The sequence below is a fragment of the Carassius auratus genome, chromosome 19, assembly GCF_003368295.1.
Source record: "Carassius auratus strain Wakin chromosome 19, ASM336829v1, whole genome shotgun sequence".
Lineage (NCBI taxonomy): Eukaryota > Metazoa > Chordata > Actinopteri > Cypriniformes > Cyprinidae > Carassius > Carassius auratus.
Genome location: NC_039261.1, coordinates 12,293,506 through 12,320,390, shown reverse-complemented (window position 1 = coordinate 12,320,390; position 26,885 = coordinate 12,293,506). Strand labels below are relative to the sequence as shown.

At 38.7% G+C, this 26,885-nt stretch overlaps 1 protein-coding gene across 1 annotated transcript; it reads left to right on the top strand.

The window, feature by feature from the left end:
• Nucleotides 1-2,142: 2,142 nt before the first annotated feature.
• On the top strand, nt 2,143-12,031 carry LOC113119433 (polypeptide N-acetylgalactosaminyltransferase 12-like). The gene is made up of 10 exons (XM_026288932.1): nt 2,143-2,824; nt 3,670-3,839; nt 4,773-4,962; nt 5,131-5,316; nt 5,978-6,095; nt 6,894-7,070; nt 9,271-9,402; nt 9,732-9,845; nt 10,959-11,114; nt 11,459-12,031. The coding sequence occupies exons 1-10, from the start codon at nt 2,466-2,468 to the stop codon at nt 11,594-11,596; spliced, it is 1,740 nt and encodes a 579-aa protein (XP_026144717.1). The 5' UTR covers nt 2,143-2,465; the 3' UTR covers nt 11,597-12,031.
• The last annotated feature ends 14,854 nt before the right edge of the window (nt 12,032-26,885 follow it).

Here is a 26,885-nt window from a genome sequence, read left to right as displayed (position 1 = left end):
AGCTGACAATTGATTACGGACGTGTCTTGATGCCTTCCTACCTTGGAATGCCACCTCCGAAGGCAGCATTTTTCAGTTTTCGGATGCACCCATTGTGTTCTTCTGAGCTATGATTACCTCCAAAGAAACATGTGCAGCTGTCATCGTGTTGCATCAAAATGATCTCACATGCGAGGAAATTGCTACAAAGAATATTGCACCAGAAAGAACTGTTTATCGAATCATCAAGAACTTCAAGGAGAGAGGTTCGACTGCAGTGAAAAAAGTCTTCAGGACGTCCCAGAGTGTCCATTAAGCACCAGGACCGTCTTCTCTGGAGGAGTCAGAATCGTGTCTCGAGTGAACTTGCTCAGGAACGGCAGTAGGTTTGTGTGAGAGCATCTGCACACACAGTGAGGCCAAGACTTTTGGACAACGGCCCGGTGTCAAGAAGGGCAGCAAAGAAGCTAGTTCTCTCCAAGAAAAACGTCAAGGACAGACTGAAGTACAAGGATTGGACAGTTTTTTTTCTTTCTCTCTCCCTCTGCTGAAGCTCCCTTCCGACTGTTTGGGACATTTGGGAAATCGATTGTTTGGAGAAGAAAGGGTGAACCCTACCATGAGTCCTGTGTTGTTTCTATCGTCAAGATGAACTATTAAAAAGTGAGGCTGGTTCTGAAATGTGAATGAGTAAGTATTATTTTAATCATACATGATTTTACATATTAACAATGATTTTCACATTACAATGTTTATGAACGTTGACCGGCTCTTATATCTTGTCATAACTGTGTTTATAAAGCGTACATGCACTAAAAGGATTTGGATTAGCGCTCTGTCACAGTGTGTGAACCCTAAGACTCTCTGTGATTTGACCTGGATTTCTTTCTTCATGCCTCTTCCAGTTCTGCTGGCCTTATCTGACAAACAAGCCTGCTAATCTGATCACGCAAATCCCTCTCTACTTCAATCTACATCCCTGCTCAGTGCTCAGACCTGCAGGACGTGCCACTGTATGGCTGTGGCTAAAAACCAGTAAATGTTGGGGCGAATGTATTTAAAGAATATTTATGTGTTCACTGAACTGTTCTCTTCCAGGGATTCCTACTGGACACACTGACATCAGGGATAAAACATTTTATAACATAAACAGTATAAAAAATACAAAAAATAATACAAAAAATGTTTTGTGAATTTCATTTTTTTTAAAGCAAAAGTGAAAGCATTAAATGTTATCTAATTGTGGTTTGACAGTGAAAGAAACACTTTCAATGACCATCTCGTCATCACAGAGTCCGAAATAAAATAGCATTGATCTCAAATTTCATTAGCTATTTTCAGGGTTTTCACAAGATTATTTAAATATCTGATGCAATGGTCTTGTATGGATTGTGATACTAGTTTACTGGAGGTTGAGTTTTTTTGACAGCATCCTCATTTTAACAGAAGTGCCTAAAACTTTTAACAGTAGGCTACTGTAGCTTTGCAGGTTGGTTTCTTGAAGCATCTTGGAGGCATTGCCTTTTTATTTATTGTCTCAGATTTGTCTTCTTCTTCACATCATTTCAGACAGACTAAATAAGATCTCTATGTGAAGCACTGGCTGCTGTGCAAACCAAAATCTCACTGGGTTTTCAGAGGTTAATGGCAAAATAAATGCTTGGAAATGTAAACAGATATTTCCTACTGTCAAACTGCACTAAAATATATAAATAACTGATTTAAAACCATTGTTAGTTGCTGAAAATATTAGCGTTCAAATCATTTGGGCCTCCACTGAAGACCTGCGCATTATTTTTCCACAATCTAAATTGATATCGAGTTAAATCCGAGTTTAATTAAAAAAGTTAGCTAATAAATGTGTTCCTGTAGCTCAACAAGCAAGCAAGCGCAAGGTTGGGGGTTCGATTCCCCGGGAACACGTGATATGTTAAAATTGCTAGCCTGAATGCACTGTAATTCGCTTTGGATAAAAGCGTCTGCTAAATACATAAATTTAATGTAATGTAAATTTAAATGTAGCTTTCCTGTTTTGCATAAAGCATACTTTACTTTGACGCCTGTGAATATGAATAGTGGAACATGTATCTTCCGTAGTTTTATATAGTTGCTGTAGATAGATATACGTAAGCGGAAAGCATTCGTCTTGACTTCACGCTTCTTCTACACTCCTCCCAGATTGCGACCGACTGTTGTTTAATGTCGAACGCATGCAAAGTGTCCGCATTAACGGATGTGCTTTCAACTCCTCCCCGTCTGCGACCGGCTCTTCTCGCCGTTCATGTCGAACAGTTGGCTTCAACAACAGATGAAATGACCAACTATCGGTTTGCCAGGATAACTTCCCCTTCACTGTAGTCAACCTTACAATGAAATCTGGCACTTTGAAAACGAGATCCTCTTACCTTGACGAACTTTTTTCGAAGTTTTCGTGAGATTGGATGACAACAGTTTGAGGAAACCAGGGCGCACCAGAAGGACACATTATGGCAATATGTGGCAGACGGAGTCGGCCCAAGTTCATTCTGTACGTTCTCGGGGCGTTTGTAGTGGGATATTTAGTGTTTCATAGGAACACACACAGTGACGTCGGACTGGCGAGTCGAAGAGAAGTCACAGTTCAGGAGCCCAAAAATCTGGACGAGGAATTCCTGAAGAAACCTGTTTACGAGAAGCCTCCTCTAGACACAAATGCGTTGGGAGAGATGGGTAGAGCTGTTAAACTGGACCTGAATGAAGAAGAGAAGCGAGAGGAGGAGGAGAGCATCAACAAACACCAGATAAACACTTATGTGAGTGATAGGATATCATTACACCGCAGGCTGCCTGAAAGATGGAATCCACTGTAAGTGCCCTTGTTGCACAGGAATGTTTGAAGTTTGTTTGATGTTTATCAGATATTTTTTTGTATAAAGGTGGTTAATGGTTTTGTTTGAATAGCATCAAACGTAGAACAGGATATGCATGATAGTTTATTAGTTTTAACCCGCCCCGGCTTATAGCAAAGCATGGAAGTTGTAAATGCTTTGTAAACAGTCCCTATCTTACCCCAGTGCCTTTCGCCTTTCGTTAAATTTGAAATATTCTTTTGTGGACACATTGACTAAAAATGAAGTCAAACAATAAAGAGATGGCCCATCCCATATCCAAAAGGTGTGCATTGTTATAGTTACCTAAAGAAACATTTGCAATTGGTTTTATTGTGATAGGTTAAAAAAAAGTAAAACAACAAGCTTAAGTATTTTCCTTATTACTATTTATTTTATTTTTTTACTAGTTTTTAATGTGTTGTATTTATTGTTTTTTTATTGCATAATGACCACTAGGGTAGGTAGACCCATGATGTTTATTATTTAATTTATGCATTTTTTAAGATGCAATTAGGCTAATATTTTATTTTATTTATTGTATGTGATATTTATATTTTTTTATACTATACAGTACTTTGGTGCAGTTTTGGTTTATAAACTGTTTAATTGGATTTTGATTTGATATTGTGCCATGTTTTATGATATGTTGTGGTTGCATGTGTCCCTTAATGCCAATTATATAATTGACTTTTGGGTATTAAGATCACAGAATCCTACATAGACACTTTGCATATTTAAGTCATGTAATGCCACTGTATACAAGAATGCAGTCTGACGATATAGCAAGCATGGCATAATCTAACAAGATCTGTCTATACAGATGTAGAAACCTGAAGTATGACTACCTGAGCCTGCCGTCAACATCAGTAGTGATAGCCTTTTACAATGAAGCCTGGTCCACACTACTGCGGACTGTGCACAGTGTCTTGGAAACCTCGCCGGACCTGCTGCTGACTGAAATCATACTGGTGGATGACTACAGTGACCGAGGTATCAGTCTGAATGAAAACTTCTCATGCTAACTTTGAGCACAAACTTATCATAAGATCATATGTATGAACATACTAAAGGTACTGCTAATCTGTAATTATATGATACAACTTGTTTATGTAGAGAAAATCTAAATAAACCAAGGATAAATGATCATATTTGGTCTATTAAAACATTAAGGTCATCTGTAACAAAATCATATTAGGTTAAGCTTGGTGCATTTTTTATTTGAGACATCTAGGAACCACCCACAAGACTAACAACCACATTAGCAAATAAATATGGCTGCCATATTCATAGCTAATAGCTCTACCATAAAGTTTTGCATGTACAAACATCACTCCCATTTTCTTTAGAAAAAAATGTAAAAACACTTTTCCTTAGGCAAATGTTTGCTAATTTCTAACCAAACAATGACAAACAGATGCAAATAGATTATTGATTACACACACGCGTTAAATGGGGACATTACATAGGTGCAATGGTTTTTATACTGTACAGACAATATATTATTTCGCCCTACACCTACCCTACACCTAACCCCAACCCTTACAGAAAACTTTCTGCATTTTTACCAAAAAAACAACAACTTTGTTTACTTTATTTTAAAACCAGTTTAAGGTTAGGGGAGGTTTTTGGAGATTTTGTCAGGTTTAGCTCACTTTGGGGTACAAATTTGTCCCAAAATGATGGTTAAGTTGGCACACACACACACACACACACACACACACAAGTACAACTATTTATCAAGGTTTGAAAACAGATTCTTATCAATGATATACCACAGCAACAACGGTCTCAGCTCCACCCTGTGGTGAAACAGCAAGTTGTTCCTTTACACAGCCAATTAGCATACTTTATTTCTGTCCTAAATTCTTATTCCCTCTAGGCCTGCAGCTGTTACTGAGCACTTCTCATGAATTTGACCCACAGATCATTTAAAGGAGCCTCTAGAGAACTACATCGCCAATCTCAGAAAGGTGCGTCTGATCCGTGCAAGAAAGAGAGAGGGTTTGGTGCGAGCGCGGCTCCTGGGGGCGTCCATTGCCACAGGAGAAGTGCTGACCTTCCTCGATTGCCACTGTGAGTCTCATGAAGGCTGGTTGGAGCCTTTACTCCAGAGGTGAGACTGATAAACTACCCTCTACCAACCTAAAACATGCATCAAATTTGTATATAAATGAGCTTTTTTGGATTACAAAATGTGCATGCTTTTTCAGGTCACACCTAAGCTACATACACTGTTTGTTTTGTAAGGAATTAATATTAATCTCTCCTCTAAATCCTGTAGAATAAAGGATGAGCCTTCAGCTGTGGTGTGTCCAGTGATTGATGTTATTGACTGGAACACCTTCCAGTACCTGGGCAACCCTGGAGAACCTCAGATCGGAGGATTTGATTGGCGATTGGTGTTCACATGGCACACTGTCCCAGAACATGAACAGAAACGAAGAAGTTCTGCCACTGATGTCATCAGGTCTGTGCTTCATGGATGCACCAAATGGAAAACAGTTTGTAATACTAAGGCAAATTAAATTCTTGGTCTCATTCCAGTTTAAAAACAATGCAACATGACACTGATTTGGTTGATATATCAGTAGGTTCTGAGCATTTACTGAATCATGACAATGCTTTCTACACAATAAAAGAGGTTAAAAGCACTCAGCAGAGCAAACCATTTTATAGTAAAACATTTTTTGTCATCTTTATGGCCATATTTCAGAAAACAGAAACATTTTGGGGACCATTTTTTTATGTTTTTTCTCCAAATGAAATAAGTTCATGCAAATAAACCATGCATGTAAGTGCGATGACCATATCTCCTTATTTTCCTATATATGTCTTGAATAAGAAGTGCCTAAAATGTCAGATTTTCGACTTTTTAAAAAATGTTTCCGTTCTAAACTGACCAAAAAGTAGTTTGACCAATCGTGTGCAAGAAGGTGGAATCTATAAAGAAGGTCATAACAATTCAAATATGCATAGATATAATGTATAAAGGCCAAAACAAAGCCAAAAGCTGGACATTTTAAATGTCTGGGAAAAACAGGATGTATGATCACCCTACACTATGTTTTTCCTGGAAGTTACTGTAAGTTAGAAGCAGAGAAATATTGCTGTCTGTTGCTCTGATCCAGGTCTCCTACAATGGCTGGGGGGTTGTTTGCAGTCAATAAGAAGTACTTCCATTACCTGGGCACATATGACACAGGAATGGAGGTGTGGGGTGGAGAGAACCTGGAGTTCTCATTCAGAGTAAGTGCATTTTGTTGAACTTTTCTGTAAAAATGTTCCTCTCGTTTTTCTCCAAGTTGTTGTTTCCTGAGGGGAGAGAGCCTTTGGGAAGATGGTCACCTAGTTTGAAAACGGTTCGATGAGTCATATGAGGTTAAGAGGTCAGTCAGCGCCTTTATTAAGTGTCTGCCAGCTAGCATGATGACTAATGCGACCTTCAATGTTTATGCAGCATTTACTTACTCATTATTCCTCTGATTACTCAGTTCATCCCCTGAAGGATTCCAACACTGTTACAAAGACAGCAATGGTTCACTCGTGTTTTGAGTACCTTGAATGCCAGGAGCTGAATGTTTAGCCAGATTTCAGCAAGGAACGTCACAAAGACCAGACAGCTGCTCTGTCAGTGCAATATGACAGACCAGCCTATTTATTATCTGCATCTGTCTATGGGCAGGAACTTTTACAGCTAAAGGAATAGTTTGGAGCAATATTTACGCTTATTATCTAAGTGATATACAAATACATTTCTAATTAAATAAAAAAATTACAATGTTTATCTTCAGCATTATATATCTATCTATATAATAATTGGGACAAAAAGATACACCGAAGTATTCATTGGATTATATTTTAAGAATCATTTACTTTAGCTTTAGTATAATGACAAAACAAAAACCGTTTCTGTAATTATTTAATATACAATATTTTTCTCACACAGTATAAATAGGTCTGTACAAGAAAATACACACCTGGGGAATTGTCATAATATGTATTATTACGGACCGCTAATCTGTTTCCTGACTTGGTGTTTTTCAGATCTGGCAGTGTGGAGGGAGTCTGGAAATCCATCCTTGCTCTCACGTTGGTCACGTCTTTCCGAAGCAAGCGCCATACTCGAGAAGAAAGGCCTTGGCCAACAGTGTGCGGGCGGCAGAAGTCTGGATGGACGAATTCAAAGAAGTGTATTACCATCGCAGCCCACATGCTCGTCTGGTACGCCTACTTGTGCGGTCTGTTGCATAACTCTGCCTTTGTTTCCCTGTCTGCTTGTTTTCAAAGAACACATTTATCACTGTCTATCTTACATAGCCCTTGTGGAAGACACACATTTTCTTTGCACGAATCTAGATATATCCTCACCCACTTTCACAGAATGTGTTGATATGCTCTAAATGAATGCCATTTAGCAGGTGAACTGAAACTCCTCAGGTCCTCTCTGTGCTTGGTGTGAAATTACTACAGTGAGAAGTGGCACCTCTTTCAGCAATGTTTGTCATTAAGCCGCCCTTGTGGCACCTCCCCACTGAGCCCTGTAGTTAAAGAGAGAGGTGCTCTTGGTGAAAGATCGGGTAACTCTTTTCTGTCTGAACCTTGGAGATGCTGCCAGGTTGGCACCGCCAACTCGAAACCTATCTGATGTGATGCCAGCAGATAAGGCTCTCTCTCTCTTTGGGTATAAACCACAGGCAAACACTAGCCATGCCAGCGTGGATCAGGTTTGACCACCTTCATACTCCACTTCCACGCAAATTTGTAAGAGGATCACTCTCTCTTTCACCCTCCCGAGTCTTATGGCATATTTTATTCATGGCCAAAATCTCTGCAGATTGTGCGGCACAGTCCAAAAAGAGGCTCTGTGATGGATCTAGATGATCAGAATGCTTAATTTGACAGCCGCTTGATTGAGTGTGTAGCTGGACGGTACGTGCCGCCTCAGGACTTTGTCGAGACTGAAGCCTGATCACAGACCGATCATCAATGGGTGTGATGTTGTGCCACCCGACTGGCATTCACAGCGGGACCACCGTACGTTATTGATGATTCGCTTTCAAGCTGGTTAATTAGAAGTGCACTTCTTGTCATTCATGTTACTGCAGAGCATTACCTCCAACAGATGTTCCTCATCAGTGTGGACCATCACTCACCAGTAATTCTTGTCTGACGGGCAGTTATGAAGAGATACCACAGCCACAAACATACACAGGAACTTGGCCTCTATCAGGCTTGTTTGTTGAGATGAGGTTACAGCATTATTTTGCGACAGGATGTTGCAGCATGTAACAATTTTGTGGTGTACCGCTGTAGGGTAATTGCGCCAGAATGCTTATAAAACAAGATGACAAAATCTGATTAGATGTTTGGTTTTTCATGAAAACAGTTACGTATGAAGAGAGAGCATTGTAAACAGTCTGTTCATGTTGTCTTTACTAAGGCAAGAATTATTATTGCCTATTCTTGATGGATTCCCACAGGAAATTCACATTCCTTTTTATTCACATCAGGGCCGAATATTTGTCTCGTCACATCAGACAGAAAAATTCATTAAAAAAGTAAACTCTGAATGCAGATGATTGAAGCAGCCAAATGTGTCTCAGTAAAAGATTTCTATGTAAAGTTCCATTTTAGGATGTATGGTTGTTTATAAAGAAAACATTGCCTGTTGTATCTCAGAAATATCTCCAATTTCTTTGCAGAACCACAGCTGTCATATAGACCAATGTGAAAACCCAACAAAATATGTGTCAAAACAAGCAATTCAACATCTTGGTGACATAAAAGCTGTTGCTGTTCTCAAGTCTCAAATCCAAAGAGATATTCTTTATAAAAGTTGAGATTCTGCCTCTCCCCCTAAAACGTCTCGTTCAAACGTCTCGTGTATTATCCGTCCGTGGCTTGTGAACTTACGAGCTTCATCAGTGTGTCTGTCACGCGACTCTGTTCCTCTTTGACCTGCTGGTAAAACAAAAGACATTATTAACCATCTTTACATTTATTTTGGAAGATGAAGCTCACAATTATGGAAAAGGCCATTACATTCCCGTTGAGAGCTTGTGGTGTTCAGCCAATAACAATGCACTTGTGACTGTGCTTGTCAGAAGGAGGGACTTTGAGAGAGGCTTTGTTTTTGAAAAATAATGTGTTTTTTGAACATTGACGCATGTCAACATGTCAACATATTCTGTTACACCAAATACACAAATAATTATCTTTAAAAAAGCATCATATGACCTCTTTAATGTCAGTTTAATTAATATTTTTTTATAATGTATACTGTATGTTTAATGTATATTAATGTATCACAATACCTTATGCTATTTTAAACAATTATTAACTTATACCCTATTTTATTAATTGTGATCAAAAAAGAAACTGAATGTAGTAAAATATTCATATTTTTTCACGCTTGTTTCAGGAAGCATATGGTGATGTGACGGACAGACGGAAACTCCGAATGCGTCTCGGCTGTAAAGATTTTAGGTGGTTCTTGGAGAACATCTACCCTGACATTCAAGTCCCAGAGGACAGGCCTGGAATGTTTGGCATGGTGAGGACGGACAAACTTCTTTTGTTTACATGCACAGCTTTGTAGCAGCAGGGATGAATTTGTTTAAATGTTATTTAATTAAACAGATTGCTTTTATTAACATATTATAAACCATGAAGAGTCAGATTTTTTTTAGTGGAGGGACATCAGATTAAAAATATTTTAGGAACACAAATGAAGATTAACAAATTTCTTATGATTTTGGAATAACATGAGGGTGAGTAAATGATGAAAATTTTCATTTTGGAGTGAACTATCCCTTTAAATAAGCAAAAATAGACTTTAGGACCCTGTTTATTGAATGTTTCTTTGTCTCTTTTCAATCGTAGCTGAAGAATAAAGGAATGGTCAACTACTGCTTTGACTACAACCCACCTGATGATCATAATATGGCCGGTCACCGGGTCATTCTTTACTCCTGTCACGGCATGGGACAAAACCAGGTCACTTAAATTTTCTCAACTGTAATGACAGACAACCACACCTCTCCAATTAGTGTTCACTGCCACACAATACACAGAGATGGTAATGTGTCCTCAGGAATACACATCAAAGTGTGTCTTACACTTCTAATGTATTATTAAGACAGCATCCTGATATGGGGCAGAAAATAGTGTGTTGTGTACTCCACAGCACGCTTGTTTTTAAAGAGACTCCAGCCGCCTGGCACAGCGGCGTGACTTTATCCGTCTCCTCCCTCTCTGTGGGGAGACAGATGAGCCCTGGAGGCTCATCAGCGCACAATATCAGCCATATGTACAACAAAACAACACTCTTCTAATGGATCCTCTCTGTGAATAAAAGAGAAGCGCTCTTCTGTTTCTGGTTTGGTACATTTGGTTCAGTCCTGTTTGAGACTTGAAAAAATTATGCTTATGTTTAAATTTAAGAAAGTATTTCTATAAAAGGGTATAGCAGACCTTCAGACGTGTTCTGGTTGAGATCAGGCAACTTTATTAAATTATAGCTTGATAAATGATATGCGATTGACATAAAAATGGCTGTAATTTTACACAATGAAATGCTAGCAGTTAGTATCACAGAATTCATCAAATCCATTACTAATACAGTTTGTGGTGTTGTTCTCTCACCAAAAATCATATTTCTAGCTGAAGGAAAAACTATGACTTTATTAGCAATTTTTTAAAATGTTTTGAATGTAGTGAAATTATTTGTAGTTCACGCTTTTTCGATAAAAGAAACCAAATAGCTCTTGTGTGAATTAATATTTTAATTAACACACTAATGCGTTATACTCAATGAATGGCAAGTAATGTACTGTATAACATCAGCAAAGTGTTTTGATTGGTCTGTCATTAAAGGTGCAGTCACTTTTATCCAAAGCGACTTACAGTGCATTTAGGCTAACATTTTTTTACCTAACATGTGTTCCCTGGGAATAAACCCACAATCTTGCACTGCTAACTCAATGCGTTACCACTTGAGCCACAGGAGCACTCCTGTGAGAAACACTATAATGAGATAACCGTAATATTTAATACGATGTGTTGAGCTAGTTGTGTATGTAAACATCTTCCTTTCTCTTTCTGTGACAGTTCTTTGAGTACTCCACACTCAAAGAGATCCGTTATAACACGCGGGACCCTGCAGGCTGCGTCATGGCTGACCCGGTCTCCACGTTCCTCACCATGAATCACTGCAGTAAAACCAGGGAAGCTGTGCCTGAAGACCAGAAGTTTCTGTTCAGAGAGGTGAGATCACTAGTCATGTCAGTACAACCTGATTGCATGCAAATAAAATTGTATTCAAATGAATTGCATGAATTAATCCTAAATAATCACATACTTTATATACACTGCTAATCAGAAGTTTGGGGTTAATAAGATATGTTGAAAGAAATGAATCTTTAATTCAGCAAGGTGAACTCTTTGCCAGTACAGCAAGCACCTGAAGAGCAGCGTGACGTCAGCGTGATTCTGTGACCGAGATTGACTGAGCTTTCTGTTCTAGTGCACCAAAGGCCTTTATAGTATTTGAACAAACCCCTGACCTAAACTTGGATGTCTAACACTTCTTATAATCACTGTATTGCCAGGACGGCTCTTTCTACCATGTGCAGACGCAGAAGTGTGTTGAGGCAGTACCCCGGACTGACACTGGGAGCCCTGGCCCTGCTCTTCGGCCCTGCTCCGACTCAGACTTCCAGAAGTGGTTCTTTGAAGTGAGAACATAGTAAAGGTTCTCTCTACACTCTTCACCTGCACTACAGTCAAAGGGCATGTCATATGTGACTTCACACCAGCTTATCAAGCATTCCAGTTCCTCCGTTAAGGATTGCTAGTGCCTTTCTGCTACATGACTTGCACAGTAGTATGTTTAATGAATTAACATATTCGATTTGAAAATTTTGGGATAGTGTATTCAAATTCATCATTCATAATAGAGTTGTTCAGTTTGTAATCCTAAAACCCTGAGAAGAGCGTTCCATTTTCATGCCATGAGTGTACTCTAAAATTTCGATGTAAAATAATGTATGTGTGCTACAACATAATCTGCTGTTCAGAAGTTTGGGGTCAGTAAGATTTTATTTTTAAAGAAAATATTATTTTTTTACTAAGAAAGGATGCATTAAGTTGACCATAAGTGACAGTTAAGAAATTAATAATGTTACAAAAGATTTCTATTTCAAATAGATTCTGTTCTTTTGAACTTTGATTTACCAAATAATCATATTAAGAATATTAGAATGATTTCTGAAGGATCATATGACATTGAATACAGAATATTTAATAATGAATAATGAATAATGAATAAATGACATTTTTAAATATATTAAAATAGAACACAGTTATTTTCAATTGTAATATTATTTCACAAAATTACTGTTTGTTTTTTTAATGGTGAAAATAAAATACTTATTTTTAAAAAACATAAAAATTTCTTACAAGCTCCAAATTTTTTAACATCAGTATATGTTGTATAACTAAATGTGAAAGTTTTAAAATCAGAGACCTTATTTGGATCATAAATCCAAAACTGGTATTCTTAAAGCCCACAGGAAGTTCTTGAGGAAACACATGGTGAATTAGTCTTCCAGGTTGGTCTGCACATAGACGTCATTGCTAAACAAGATATCACTGTATTTAAGCGCTCATCATAACCTCTGGGTCTCTCTGTCGCAATTGACAATCATTACCATGTTACAAGATGGTCATTTGAGTTATTTAAATCAGTCAGTGCTGCCAGCTCCATCTGCTGGTGTCTCCTCCTCCCCTGCTATTCTGCAAATTAGCTTCTATTTATTCAAAATCTTGACATATTTAGCTACTAGTGACTAGCATTTACAAAACTCCTCTGTATTCCGGTTCCTGATGTAAGTCAGATTTCGCTTGCACTGGTTGTGTGTGTATTTCTGGCTGAGTATTGAGGTTAGGCTCAGATAAGCAGCAGGTGCTGGCGATGGCGCTGCTGCCGTTGTCTTTCCAACCACTAGATGGTGCCAAAATCTCCATTTTATTCCATGTCCTGCTTTGTCCTCAATGTTTTAACATCAGCTCTTATTTATATGTGTGTAATTTCAGTAGCCCACTATACAGTGATTGAGATGCTGGATTACACTTTTTATACAGTTGTACAGTGATAATTATTTACGTCTGAACGCATATGGCAGCCTACCTCTAGTCATTCACCTGCTGTAGGGAAAAGATTGTGGGACGAAACAGAGCTGGATGTCACAGCAAATACTAGATTGCAGTGGCCAAACTTTTTTCATATTTCCCTGAAGTTGTAGAGAAACTGTTTGGGTTAGTTAGTTTGGAGAATGTGGTGTATATAAACCTTAAATTCTGGCCATCTCCGTTCCCTATGCTGAATGATTATTTCTGTAAGTCCTTTTACAATGGATTTATTTGATTAACTTAGCTTTCTTGGTTATTTATTACTTCAGGAATTGCTGGTGTCCTTAAAATTGATGGAATGTCGAAAATAGGAAGTAGATTTTTAGTCAGAAATGACATTAACTCACCCTCATGTTGTTCCAAGACTGTACGTTTGAAGAATGTTTATGCTGCTATTTTCCAAAATGGCAGTTTTGAAATTTAAAAGTAGTCCATAAAAGTTAGGAGCTATATTCTGTGTAGAAATCTGGTTTTGTAAGTTGTTATTGGGTGAAAACCACCATTCACTTTCATTCTATGGAAGAGAGCAGCTTTTATAAATATCTCTTTTTGTGTTCCACAAAGAGAAATGGTTTTGAAAGACTTATAGGTGAGCAAATGAAGACTTTTTAAGACATTTAACATGTTTTAAGTGCCTTACACCTTTTTTCAAAGAAGGACATTTTATTGCTAAAATATTAGTGAAAGGGAAGTTTTCTTGTTTGGTTTATGTATATATATATATATATATATATATATATATATATATATATATATATATATATATATATTTATATATATATATATTTAATTAATTTATAAGGTGATGGGCCAATGGAGCATTATCATGGGTATAATTAGTTTAATGATGTGATTGGACAGATGTTTCCAGGGCCTCCATAGATAAGAAGATGATTGAGAGATTGATCATGTGATGATACAATTTTGAGAACCCGTTATGTTTGTGATGGTAGAACTTCAGAATTGACAGTGGGTTTTCTTTAAGAGGTCAGGAAAGAGGATATTCTGTACGGATGGCATTAAGTCCTGTTTAGACAACTGTTGCTGTATGATCATTTTATCCTGGGAATATCAAACACAAAGAATGATACTTTCACTATATAAATGTGGTTCAAGTTGGTGCATCAAACATGCAGAAAAATGAATGGCCAAAAAGTTGTGTGGTTGGTTAAAGCAGTAGTTAATATGCACTTTTCTTGGAATAATTAATGATTTTTAATTTAATTGTATTTTATGTTTAACTTTGCTGATGGTAGGATGTTGAAACAATGTTTTGAAATGGTATCAATGCTGGGAGAAAATTCAGGTAACATTATACTGTGACGTAAGTGACCTTAACATCAGAAATGAAGGTGTTCTTTTTTTTATGCATTATGGTTAATAATGTCTAATATCTAACTTAAAGGTGCACACAGTATATGTTTTGTTACGCTACACCATATTATGTAATTCGAAAATCAGCAGCAATTAATTTATTAATGCGCAAGTCATTTTTTTTTATAGGTGAGTAAATTAAGACTTTTTAAATATTCTGAAATAAGGTTAGTAGTGTTTAACTTGAACCAATCACTCCCTGTCAAATAAAACTGCTTTTATTTGGGTACTGATATGACTGCAGGCTTCATCTCATTTTCCATTTCTTTGTGTGAAAATTTTTTTATTGAGTGCACCTTTTAATTGTAGTGACTTTTATGTCTAGATCTAAGAAGTTCCTTTAACGTATAATTGATTTCATGTTTGACTTTTTACACATTAAAGCCATAGAATAACATCCCAAAGTGTGCCCGTCTTTCTTTACCAACAGCTGACAACCCCTGGCAATCTTTTTTCCGCCGTATTACACACTCCCGCCACTTGACTTGGGTGTTACTGTGGAAAATAATCTCATTCACCCTCCAAATGTGTGTTTGTTCTTTCCATCCATGTTGGAGTCGCAGAGAGACGGTGGAGGTGTCATTGGCAGCCTGTCTGATTGGCTTGAAGATGTGCAGCTGGGTATGAGGAAGCGCTCGTGCCAAGATGCTCCTCACCATGCGCTCTGCCCCGCAGTCATTCTCAATTACTCATTCATGATGTGCGTCTGTTTTATAGTTCATACTGTCTGTGGGCTTCTGTTGTGTGGTGTCATCTGCCTCGCTCTCCGGGTGCAGGATGGGATTAGTTTGGATCACTCCGGCAGGCTTTAGGAAAACAGGGTCATGGAATGAAGCTCTGGAAGCCGTCAGATCACACACCGGCTCTGCTGCCAGAGAGGTGTTAGATGTGCCTTCTGCATGAATCACTGTGGAGAACCTTATTTTGGTCTCGCTGCATTTCTTCGGCAGCGGCGTCAGTGCTGGTGCACTGTAGTCATCGGCAAATGGGATTACGACCACGTCACTTTAGCTTTAGAAAAGGGCATTAAATATTGAAATGATCTCTGTGGTGAAAAAACGGTGCTCACCTCCTTGTGATGCATTTGGGATCTTAGATATGAAGGCCGCTTGCTCGCCTACATCCCATGTGTTGCTTGACAAGGTCTCGCTGTGTGCCGAGCTTCTCTGTTCAGAGATGAAAATAAGCTTGATTTGGCAAAGCGAGATGAGAACTCGCTTTCATTCTATACACTGTCTGTTCGCCTGGCTCGTGTTGTCAAAAAAATGACTGCACAGGCTGTGAACGGCTGATTACACCCCATTCTCATTACTTCAGGTTTTTTAGTGAGGTTAGGGTGGATCATCCAAAAGACCCCCATGCATTTGCGTTGTAAAGCCATGTAAAGTCATTAAGGTTCAACACTGTTTCAGAAGTTAAACACAGCACGTGAAGCTTTTTCCACATTTCTGGTGTGAAATATCAACCATTCAGTGGTTGAAAGTGACCTTAGCCCAGGGTTTATTATAGCGTGTGATGTTTTTAAAGCCATGATGAATGTATTGACAGATCTATTATTTTCCGTCTTATATTCAAAATGTTTTGTAGTAATGTATTTAAAAAAAAAAAAGAAAGTTGAAAATAATATAGGCTAATGGCTTCAGCAAAAGCATATAGCATTGATTAACTTTCCTTATAGTCTTTAAAGGCTTGTAAGTTATTGTTTAATTATTTTATTATCACCCCCTTGCATTATTATTATTATTATCCCTACATTCATAAACTTTTTATTTTATTTTAAAAAATTTCTTTTTTTTTTTTTTAAAGTAACCCTCAGAATATTTAGCATAATCTTCCTTTAACCTTTAGCTGTGTAAATGCATTCATGCCACCTCTGAGCAGCTATAAACAGTCTGTGTAAAGACCAATTATCCAATGATAAACTATACAACTACTGCAAATTAATACTGTTGCTTTTGTCTAATGATATGAAAAATACGATGGAGATGTTTGTGAAGGTCATTAAAGGTAAGAGTGGCGTTGTATTGCAGCTATTACGCGTTTAGATCCAGGTTTGCTTTGTTGTGGCCTGCAGTAAGAGGTTATGATCTTTTTTTAAATGACTATTGGGACTATTATGTATAATTTAACTCCCAATGTAGTTGCATCCTGTACACTCATTCCCCATTTTTCTTCTCTTTCTGCCTTCTCCTGCCACTTCATTAAATAGATGACTTATTCTTTTCATTTGTTACACACTGTATTTATCTGCTTTCTTTTCAAATTTACATAGAATTAGAATAATTTACACCATTTGTGTCTAGGCCGATGTTTTCATATGCTCCAGTTGCAGTGGCATTCTGGATATCACAAACCATTACCTCAACGACAACTTCATTTAATTTGGTTTATTTATGGACAATTGCTGTTGTCCATCTCAGCTGTTTGTTTTCTCGTCTCGAACTTGAGCTTGACATCCAAAGTCATCTTTCATAGGACTTCGTAGACACCGATGACAGACGATCTACAAGGGAAGGTGACTTTGAGGTGATGGAGAACTTTGCCTATTCTAGACACACAGACTCTTGATGTGAATTGATTTGATTATTTGCACTAAAACCTTGGGTACATCTCTATGGAAGCTGCCTGCTGTTCCTCACAAAGGCACAGAAGCACAACTGAGAATCAAGCAGATTGAAATTGTACTTTTTGTTTTGTCCTCTATTTGTTGTTTGTCATTGAGGTGTTCACTGAAGCACTAAGGTTGAATTATGTTAGAAATTTAAAGGGACCATATCATGCATGGCCCTATTTTTGATATAAAACTACATTTGTAAGACCCTTGAGAACACGAGAACTTACACTACAGTTTGAAAGTTTGGGGACTGTATTTATATTTTAAATAAATTCTGTTCTTTTTAACATTCTTTCATTAAGGAATCTAGGAAAATGCCAAAGATGTGGCTTAATTGGCTATCATAGGAATAAATTACATTTTAAGACATTAAAAAAGAAAAACAATTTTGAATTGAATTGAACTTTTTTAACTGTATGTATGTGATCAAATATATGCATCCTTGCCTCCATTAGCATGTGCTGCTCTATCTCTGTTGGAAAAAAAATGGTAGCCTATAAAAGCTGTTACTGGGGTGCTTTCCAAAATGTACATACCTAAAGGGTCTATATTGCTACCTTTAAGGTACATATTAGGTACAAAAAAAACACTTTTTACTTCTTCTGATAATTATTGTGGTGTTTAGGATTAATATCTATTATACTTCACAAATTCAGAAAGAGCTGTTGTCTAGTGTTAGTAAATGCTCTTTTTGGACTGAGGAAAAAAGTGTTCAGTTCATGAAGCTACAGTTTTATTTCCTAAGTTGAGGAAAAATTCAATTTCTCACAGTTTGACCCATTTAAGCAGGAACAAAATAGGTTTGTTAGGGTAAAGCTTTGATAGTTGTGTCTTTGTGTTTCATCAGATTTATTGATTTACAGTGCAACTCATATCCTTTCGTACCATTTCAGCTTGTAGAAAGGAAATTGTCTATGGCATGTAATAATCACAGTGACTGAAGGGCAATCAGTCTTGGGAGAAGCATAAATCTTAGATGTATCTACAGACTTGTTAAAGGTCAAAGTGAATTAAACCCATTTTTCACCATTTTTGTGTTCTTTCAAAAATGTTTGACCTTTCAGTTTAAATGCAGATTTTTTTCTTTTGTCACAGATTATTTGTCAACGTCTGTTAGTGTGCAGGGAAAACTATAAACCATGAAGTTTATTTGAAAACAGTTGAGGTCAGAAGAGCCTTGCAAGGTTGCCGTCTAAAACCATGGAGAGACCTGGTGTTCAGCCCAGCTGCTGTAAGATCCTCCCAAGGCCTCAGCCTCAGGTTCTGCACTAGGATCAACCACCTTTCCAGAGACCTTCAAAGTCTGGGACTAAATGCTGGTTTTATCCAGACTGTGAAGGCGACAAAAGTGGTTTGTGGTATTGAGCAGCTGATGACACACACAAAGCAGGGCTGGAGAGAAGGCTACAGCTGTAGAGCGTTCTACAAGAGTCCTTGTTGCAATTAAGATTTTCCTAAGAATTTCCAATACAATGACAATGAGGGACAGTGGCTATGAAGGGGGGTGAAATGTAATAATTATATAAGCATTAAAGGACTCTTCAGAATAGGCCGTTTAGATTTCTGAATGAAACCCTTAATCAAGTTGCAAGGTTGCATCAAAACTAATACATTTCCACCACCACTTTATATATTGTGATGCTGCATCAAAATGTAGAATTATTCAGAGACAATTACTCGCAGCATAAATAATATAACAGTGTCCTATTTAGGATGAGTCTGAGAAGAGGAGAATCTGTTCATGATGGCAGGGTGATGAGCAGAGTCAGAACACATATCACACTTGCATGGCAAAGTATGGAATCTGCTCGTCTTGCCATTCCAAAACGAATGTTCATGGCATTTCCTGTCAAGAATAATTCATTCTGGGAGGGGAAAAAATTCCAGACGACACATATGAAACGGACAATGTCTGTTCATAACAGTCACCCCTCTATCTATCTATCTATCTATCTATCTATCTATCTATCTATCTATCTATCTATCTATCTATCTATCTATCTATCTATCTATCTATCTGTCTGTCTGTCTGTCTGTCTGTCTGTCTGTCTGTCTGTCTGTCTGTCTAGTGTCCATCAATGTATCTAATTTTTCCATCCATCCTTCATTGTCTAATGTTCTCATCCATCCATCCTCATAACTATATAATTTTCCTATTCATCCATCTGTCCATCCATCCATAATTATATGCAATGTTTCCATCCATCTATCCGTCTATCATTAAATCTGTCAAATTTTTCCCATCCATTCATTCATCCATCCATTCATCCATCCATCTTTATCTCTATTGACACACTTCATGTCTTTAGAGGTGTTTTGTAAGGGAGACGGTTGCTTGCAGCAAACAAGACACGGGAGATAAAAGATATTTGTGATGTGTCAGGAAAAGAAAGGGGAGCATCCTCTGACAGTTTTTATTTTGTGGTGGGAGACTGAAGCGCAAATGCTTTGAAAGCTGTTTTACAAAGAATTCATGTGTCACTCATAACTTGCAAATGGCAGCCACCTAAAATATGTGAAGAGACCCACTGCTGATAGGCATGGTGGCATCACTGTAATGCCCTCATCTATTTCTCCATCAGGAGTACAATCTTTTTGTTGTCTGATAGTATAGATGACGTATTCTCTCTTTTGAAAATGTCAAGAATTCCTCAAATTCCAGGAGATACTGTGGAGACATTTGCATGTGCGCTAAACCCAATGTTTAGGTATCGCTGCAACAGGGCATCCTGTCTTCCTCTGACAGGACAGCTGGTGTTTCCTGCCACAATAGATTGGTCGGCTGTCTCTGCAGTAGGCGAGTGGGCTGTGAAGAGTGTGTGCAGGGGGTGCCGGTGTCTTGCCAAGACACCGACCTTTTCAAAGAGGCGATCGATGAGGCCCAGCACCAGGGCTCCGGAACATTCATGCCTGTCAGGTGGGTGGGAGGAAGTTCATACAGACAGTGGTGGCGTGCTAATTGCTCGGGTTGCTGGCGCCCCCACTGTTTTGGTGAGGGTCTGTGTCCCTGTGGTGTCCACGCCAGCCTTAGGGAGGCTACAATTTCACACTGAAGTCTTGCCAAAGCATGCTTATCTCCATATGAGACCACACCTACTGTACAACAGACACTCTGTTAGCAACATAGCCATGTGCCACTACAAGAACAGATGCTTAAACGGAAGATTGAATAAGATTTCTGTACAGAATGTAAGTGGAAAACTCACCGCTGCTGTGCTGGAGTGTTGTGGGTGGTTGCTAGGTGGCTGCTAATTGGATGCTTACTAGCTCAAGTCTGAAAAAGCTGCATCCAAAAGCACATACTGTCTCATAGTTAATAAATTCTAATTAACCTTACTTTGCAACTGTTAAAAAAGCATGGTCTATGTACGAATATGGAAATCTGCACCTTCTACATCCACCAGCATCAGCATCACAAATCCTTTCCTGCGGCCCCAGGGGATAGTAAAGTGTCCATCAGATGCTGGAAGTAGTGGGTCATCATTTACTGACATACTGCTCACATCACATACTGTTTTTCACTTACTATACAGAAAGGAAGTAAGCATGTTTGGACACAGGGTCTGTGATATTCTGCACTCTAGATATGGCTTGGGTTTTTCCTTCAGTGAAAAGCCTGTTCACACCAAGACAAATATTCGGTGTGAAATATATTTTGATTTGAATGAATGGTTGTTAATGCATCTGTTCAGATCAACACAAACATAAAAAAATTTTGGGTTTATTTTTTGGCCAGCCGATAAGATTGCACTGTAACTTGCATAAAATATGACTTGAATATTTTGGCTTTATGGTAGAATATGGTGGCTTTAAAATTATATATATATATATATGTATATAGCTACACAAATGTTTTTGGACAAATCAAATTTTCACTTCTCATCCAGTTTATCATTCATCAGTATATCTAATTTGTCCATCCATCCATCCATCATTATATTAATCTTTGTCCATCCATTGATCTTAGCAATATTACTGTATGTTATAGCACATTTTTCTTCAACAATACTCGTTTGAGCTATAATTTGTCATCATCACAGAAAAATAAAATAAATAACTCATAGTATTAAGGACTCTTAACTACGCTTAAGAATGAGAATAGTGAAGTTTAGCAAGCACCACTAACAAGATAATAAATGTTTCAAGTTACTTATATAACCATGGTTCCCTGAGTAGGGAACGAGACACTGTGTCCTCTAGGGGTCGCTATGGAGAATGCCTCGTCGTGACCCGTGTCTGAAACATACACTGAAAAAACACCAACAACATGTTGGCCCGCGACAGCCTATGATGTCACTACCGGTGTGACTATAATATAAATAGGCAATGGGAGAACAGATCATACACTGTTCATCTGAAGCTTGCATCCAAAGCATGGGAAGAAACCTAGAGGATGCAGTGTCTTGTTCCCTACTCAGGGAACCATGGTTACATACTGTAAGTAACCTGAGACGTTCCCTTTCAAGGAAACTTCTAACTGCCTCCTCTAGGGGAACAGTATACCCATGTCACCATGCTAAGGGGAGTGCAGGCCAGAACAATGGCGATCACTAAGTACCAACTCTAACACTTCCATGGGAGTTGCCTCTGGGACGTTAGACGGCTGTCCGTGACATTATCCCTTACGGCCAAAGGCCTAGGCTACATATTCAACTTACCTGTAAGGTCTTCGGCCCGGGGTAGAGCTCAAAGCTTGGAATCAAGAAAGATTCCTTTAAAGGGATACGGCAAAGAGCTTGGATCTTATACTAAGTCTTGCCTGTCACACAGGTGCTAGAGCTTGCTCTTGCATAAGCTTTCTGAAGGAACTGTATCAACAGATCTCTAGTAGCAGCACCCTGTTTAGATAGGTATCCGAGGATACATAGGTGGAGTGGTGCTCACGATGAACGGGGCATTTACTGCATTTTAGAAAGTGTGCAAAGTGTTCAACGTTCACACTTATCATCATATGGATTCCAGAAAATGCACAGAGCTTAGCGTGTGAACTTAAAGCTTCTCAAGCATCACAGAGATGCTGAACCGAAAGGGAGAGGCAAGCTCAAATACAACCCTCTAAGGCAAGGGGAGCACTGCCTGAGACAGCATTACACAAGAAGGTTCTTGCAAATGCTACCTTTACTTCCCACTAGATGTGTCAGCAAGAGGGGATATCCAGGTGACCAGGAAGCCCCTCAGGGCGACCTTGTCAGACATCCAGGAAATGTTTCAGTGCCGTGTTGGGGGTCTGATGGTCAAGAATGCTCCCACAGAAGCCTATGACCTGGCTGCATGATCAAGGAAGCAGGGCTATCATACTGGCTGGTGAAGTATCGACAAGTGAAGTAACACTGCAAGTCGAGCGCCCGGTTCTGAATCCAGCCAAGGGCGAGCTGTGACATTATCCTTTTGTGCCCATTTCTGATCTTCAGATCGAGAAGGGCCAGGACTCCTGGGTTGTACTGGCTTAGACCTGGACCTTTGTGGAGCGAAGGATTTGAAGGCCACTGAACACTCCTTCGCCTCCCTGAACTTCTCAACCACTGTCTTCACAAGGGTTTCAAAGTTTAAAAGGCGAGATGTTTGAGAGAGTTCGAAGTCCCTTTGAAAGGCAACTGCGCTGTATCTATTATTCATGACATCCTTTCATTCCTTCCAGGAAAATATATAGAGTTTACTTTGCAAAAATAAATAAATAAATAAATAGAGTAAGTCTGCAAATATATATGAAAATTGACTTTTTTCTGTGTCAGTTGTCGATGCGCTTGGATCAAACACTGTACTTTTGCTCTTGTGCCCGGGTCCTCTTTGGTATGTAAATTAATCTTCTGCTGCTTTCTTCATTCAAGCTTTAAGTGGTAATGTGGTGTCTCCATTTGAGGGAGTCTCTGGAATCAATGCAGCCATTTTCTCAAGTCTATAACACGCTTCAAATGAGAAATCACAAAAAATGTGTTATATTATATATGCATTCACAGCTATTCTATTAGCTTCCCTTGGGCCAAAACATAATTTATTATTATTATTATTATTATTATTATTATTTTTAACCTGCATGCAATATCCTTGCTTTGAAATAGCTACATAATTTATCCTTTCTGAATAACTCAGAGTGCCAACCCCCACATACTTCTGTGATTCACAGATCTAAGCCATGTGAATACTAGACTCCATCTGTCAGGTTTTTCCATATCACCATGGGCTTCTGGGCTTGTGCATCATGGAGTCTGTATTACTGTATCTGTGATGAGGTGAGAAGGATAGTGGCAGGTTGCCTGGCAGTTGGGCTCCTTCTCCTAATGAGAGAAGTCTGCATCATTATCGATTGACCTGGTCACTGGATGCGTGTCTCAGACTCTTAATGGGATGATGGGGTGGCTTGCTGAGAGCAGGAAGAATGCGCCAGCAGTGGGCAAACACTGAATTGTGTGTGGGCAACAGAGAGTGGAAGTGAGTGAAATTATATAGATGGGTCAGTGTTTTTAAAAGGTTTTCTCTACAAATCTTGTTTAAGGTAAAAAATGACAGGTTAATTAATTAATTAAATAAAAAGCATTGTAGCATTGCACAATTTGACCTGTGTATGTACGTACACACACACACAGACACACACAGAGAGACATATAAATATAAATAATAATATTATACAACTTTATCACATTGTCATTTCTAAATCACTTCTGATTACTCCATCTATAATGCATGCCATTAGGGGTATTCCAGTATTTCTATTAATGTACAACAGAAAAGGAGATCTTAATGCACTTTCTGTCTGGGTTTGCTTCACCCTCCTCAGAGAGCAAACACATCAGCACTCCATCATCAATCCATACTGCTAAGTTTTTCAGTTTGTCATTAGCCTTGTCTGACTATGAAATTTTATTCCAGCCATTTAAGACAGACGCTCTTACTGGAACGAACACTCCTTCTCTTTGGATTTAACTCATTCCATAATTAATGGTTCTGGTCGTGGAGCAGAGTGTAAAGAGAAGGACATCAATGGTGCATGTGTGGGAGGCTTCCTTAGCGATTGAACTACATACAAGTGCAGCACAGCTGGCCATGAAGAAGCAAATCATGGTAGTGCTTTTATTGGTCTGCTCCAGAGGTTGAGTTGTTTTAAACAAGCTGTGATTTAGCAGAGGTCTAAGAGTTATTTACCTGCCTTCCCGTGCTGCAGCTCCTGCTTGTGTTTCAGCCTCTGTTGATTCCACGCGTGGCTTGCTTCAATAGCTCCTTGTTTTGCAGAGATGGCAGAAACTAAATCTGCTCAAATTGAGAGCTGTAAGGTAAACAAAGTATTTGGTTGAAGGTCAAAGATGTGTCTTATAAAATGATCAAAATGATTTATTCAGCATTTTATGCATGTGTTGTAAAAGTGACAGATATGATAAGTGGATATGATCCAAGTCGCAATGAAGGCAATGCATAGAACAGAATTCCCCACTATAATAATTTCATGCTCATACAGTATGAATCTGGCATCTATGCTGGTGTGACTGTGGCCCTTAGGGGATCTCAGCCCCTTTGTTTCAAGCCGTCATAGTTTTTTTTTTTCTCAGCCCCAGCCCGACTGATTCAGAATACAAAAAGAAAACTGCAGATCTGGATAAAGAGCCTATGATTTGGAGTGTTTTTTTGGAGTTTGTAGTTGGAGCAGGGAGATTTAAGGAGGATGACCTGAATGCCTGAAGGTGTTGACGGAGAGATATGTGGCGTGGGCTGGATGGATACAGGGTTAATTGTCCAGAACCGACAGCCACCGTGAGTGACTGAAGACCACACGACTCGCTCCGACATGCCATGTGAAGCTTTTGAGGCTTATGTGACATCCGTGGGGTATTTCAGGAGCCTTCAAGTCAGTCACATCATAGCTGGATCTGAATCCAAACCAACCAGCTCAGACCTGTCATCATTCAGCTGGCTGGGAAAGTCTTGAAACCAAAGGGTGAGACATATTCTGATTTCTTGCACTGGATCTTTTTACTTGTTCATTATTTGCTCATCCTTTTGAAGCCATATAAACATTTTATGCAAGAGAACTGTCAAAGTTTGGTAATTGCTAAAAATGTACATTTACCTGACGCTTTTTATCCAAAGCGACTTACAATTGCTATATATGTCAGAGGTCACACACCTCTGGAGCAACTAGGGGTTAAGTGTCTTGCTCAGGGACACATTGGTGTCTCACAGTGGATTCGAACCCGGGTCTCCCACACCACAGACGTGAGTCTTATCCACTGCGCTAACACCACCCCAAAAATCACCCCAAAAATCACCCCAAAAATCACCCCAAAAATCACCCCAAAAGATCTCAAATCTCATTTACACTTACATTGCAGGTGTTTTACTTTTGCATTGCAGGCTTGCTTTAAGCAAGTTCTTTTATCCACTGAGATGGACGCTTAATTTTAACTCAAATTTAATACAATGGCAGGACAACTTTAAAGATGTCAAGATAGTAAGCATATAAATAAAATACATGTAGCTTGCTAATCATTTTCCAAGTCTAATGGCATGGAAAGGCAAGACATAGTTTGGTATGCCAAAACCCGCAAGCAAGTATCAGTTTTTTTGTGATTTTTTAAAATCTTTTACTTTTCTTTAAAAAGGTGGTTGCTAACAAGTTCCTAAACAGGACTACAGAGGAAATGTAAACATAATCATGCCAGACAAGTGAAGACATCTACTCACTTATCTGCTTTCATAGCCTCATGCAAAAAAAAAAAAAAAAAAAAAAGTAGCATCTTGGAGTGACAAATCACAAAGCTGTTCCCATTAGAGGAAGAAGATCAACAATGATCATGCCAAAGGAAGAGGCTATGAAATTTCCTTCTAATGATTGATGGTTGAAGGGTGAGTAAAATAATATCACCTCACTTTTTATATATATTATTATTGCGTTCATAGAGCGAACCCTTTGCTGTTTGTTTACAGTGTTAACGGAAGTTATTCTCATATTTGTGCAAAGCATCATGGGGCTTAGTAAAAAAGTGGATTGCTCTCCTGCACAGCAGCTAGCACTTCACACTCCAAACCAGTAGGTGGCAATAAAGCACCTTTTATTGTTGGTTTGCCAACTTCCATTAACAGCAGAAGGAGCAAGTGAACTAATGCTAGGCTGAAGTTTTAATGATTTCCATTTTTTAAATGTATGTAATTTATAATTTTTTTTTTATTTTTATCATTTAATTTTATTATTTTTATATTAAAAATGCCTCTGGTCAGAACAAGTGAGACAATATATCTATATTCAGCATATCTATAAACAACAGAAATGGTAGCGCTGGCAAGGAAACACGCGTTGTTCTCTATTTTAAGCAGCACGAAACAGGGCAAGCCTTCAGCACATTCACTAATGAACAGAGCATCTGTTTACTCAAACACATACAGGTCGAAGGCTCAGTATGCTGAAACAGCACTGAGATGCATTTACAACCTCCTCTGGCTCCCCTTTGTGCATCAGTTGCTGGGAAAATGAGTTGTCTGCAAATTCATCAGCCTCAACCTGAAGTCCCATGTTTGGACAGGATATTGCTCACATTAAAGACAGCCGAGATCTGTCAGTGGAAGAGTGGAAGTCTCTTTCTGACATCACCTTGCAGGTGATGGATGTGACAGTGAGTTGGACTCTACTGGAACTCTCCACAGACACTTAACCATATTGATCACGGTGTTTGTTGGGGGTTGTTTCTGTACAGTCAGTGGGGAAGCAGGCCTCAGGAGGTAGTCAATCTCCCTCCGTCAAGACAAAGGTGGGGCCAGAAATTTGAGAGCTTTTATTTCGCTTGACAGAAGAGCCAAAGAGGATGATATAGAGACTGTACAGACACCCGCATCGCCATGTTTTAAGATATGATTAACAACTGTGTTGTAAA

Coding starts and splice junctions, on each gene's coding strand:
- LOC113119433 (XM_026288932.1), top strand. CDS start 2,466: ATGGCAATATGTGGCAGACGGAGTCGGCCCAAGTTCATTCTGTACGTT. Junction 4,963..5,130: donor TTGGAGCCTTTACTCCAGAG/GTGAGACTGATA, acceptor TAAATCCTGTAG/AATAAAGGATGAGCCTTCAG. Junction 6,096..6,893: donor ACCTGGAGTTCTCATTCAGA/GTAAGTGCATTT, acceptor GGTGTTTTTCAG/ATCTGGCAGTGTGGAGGGAG.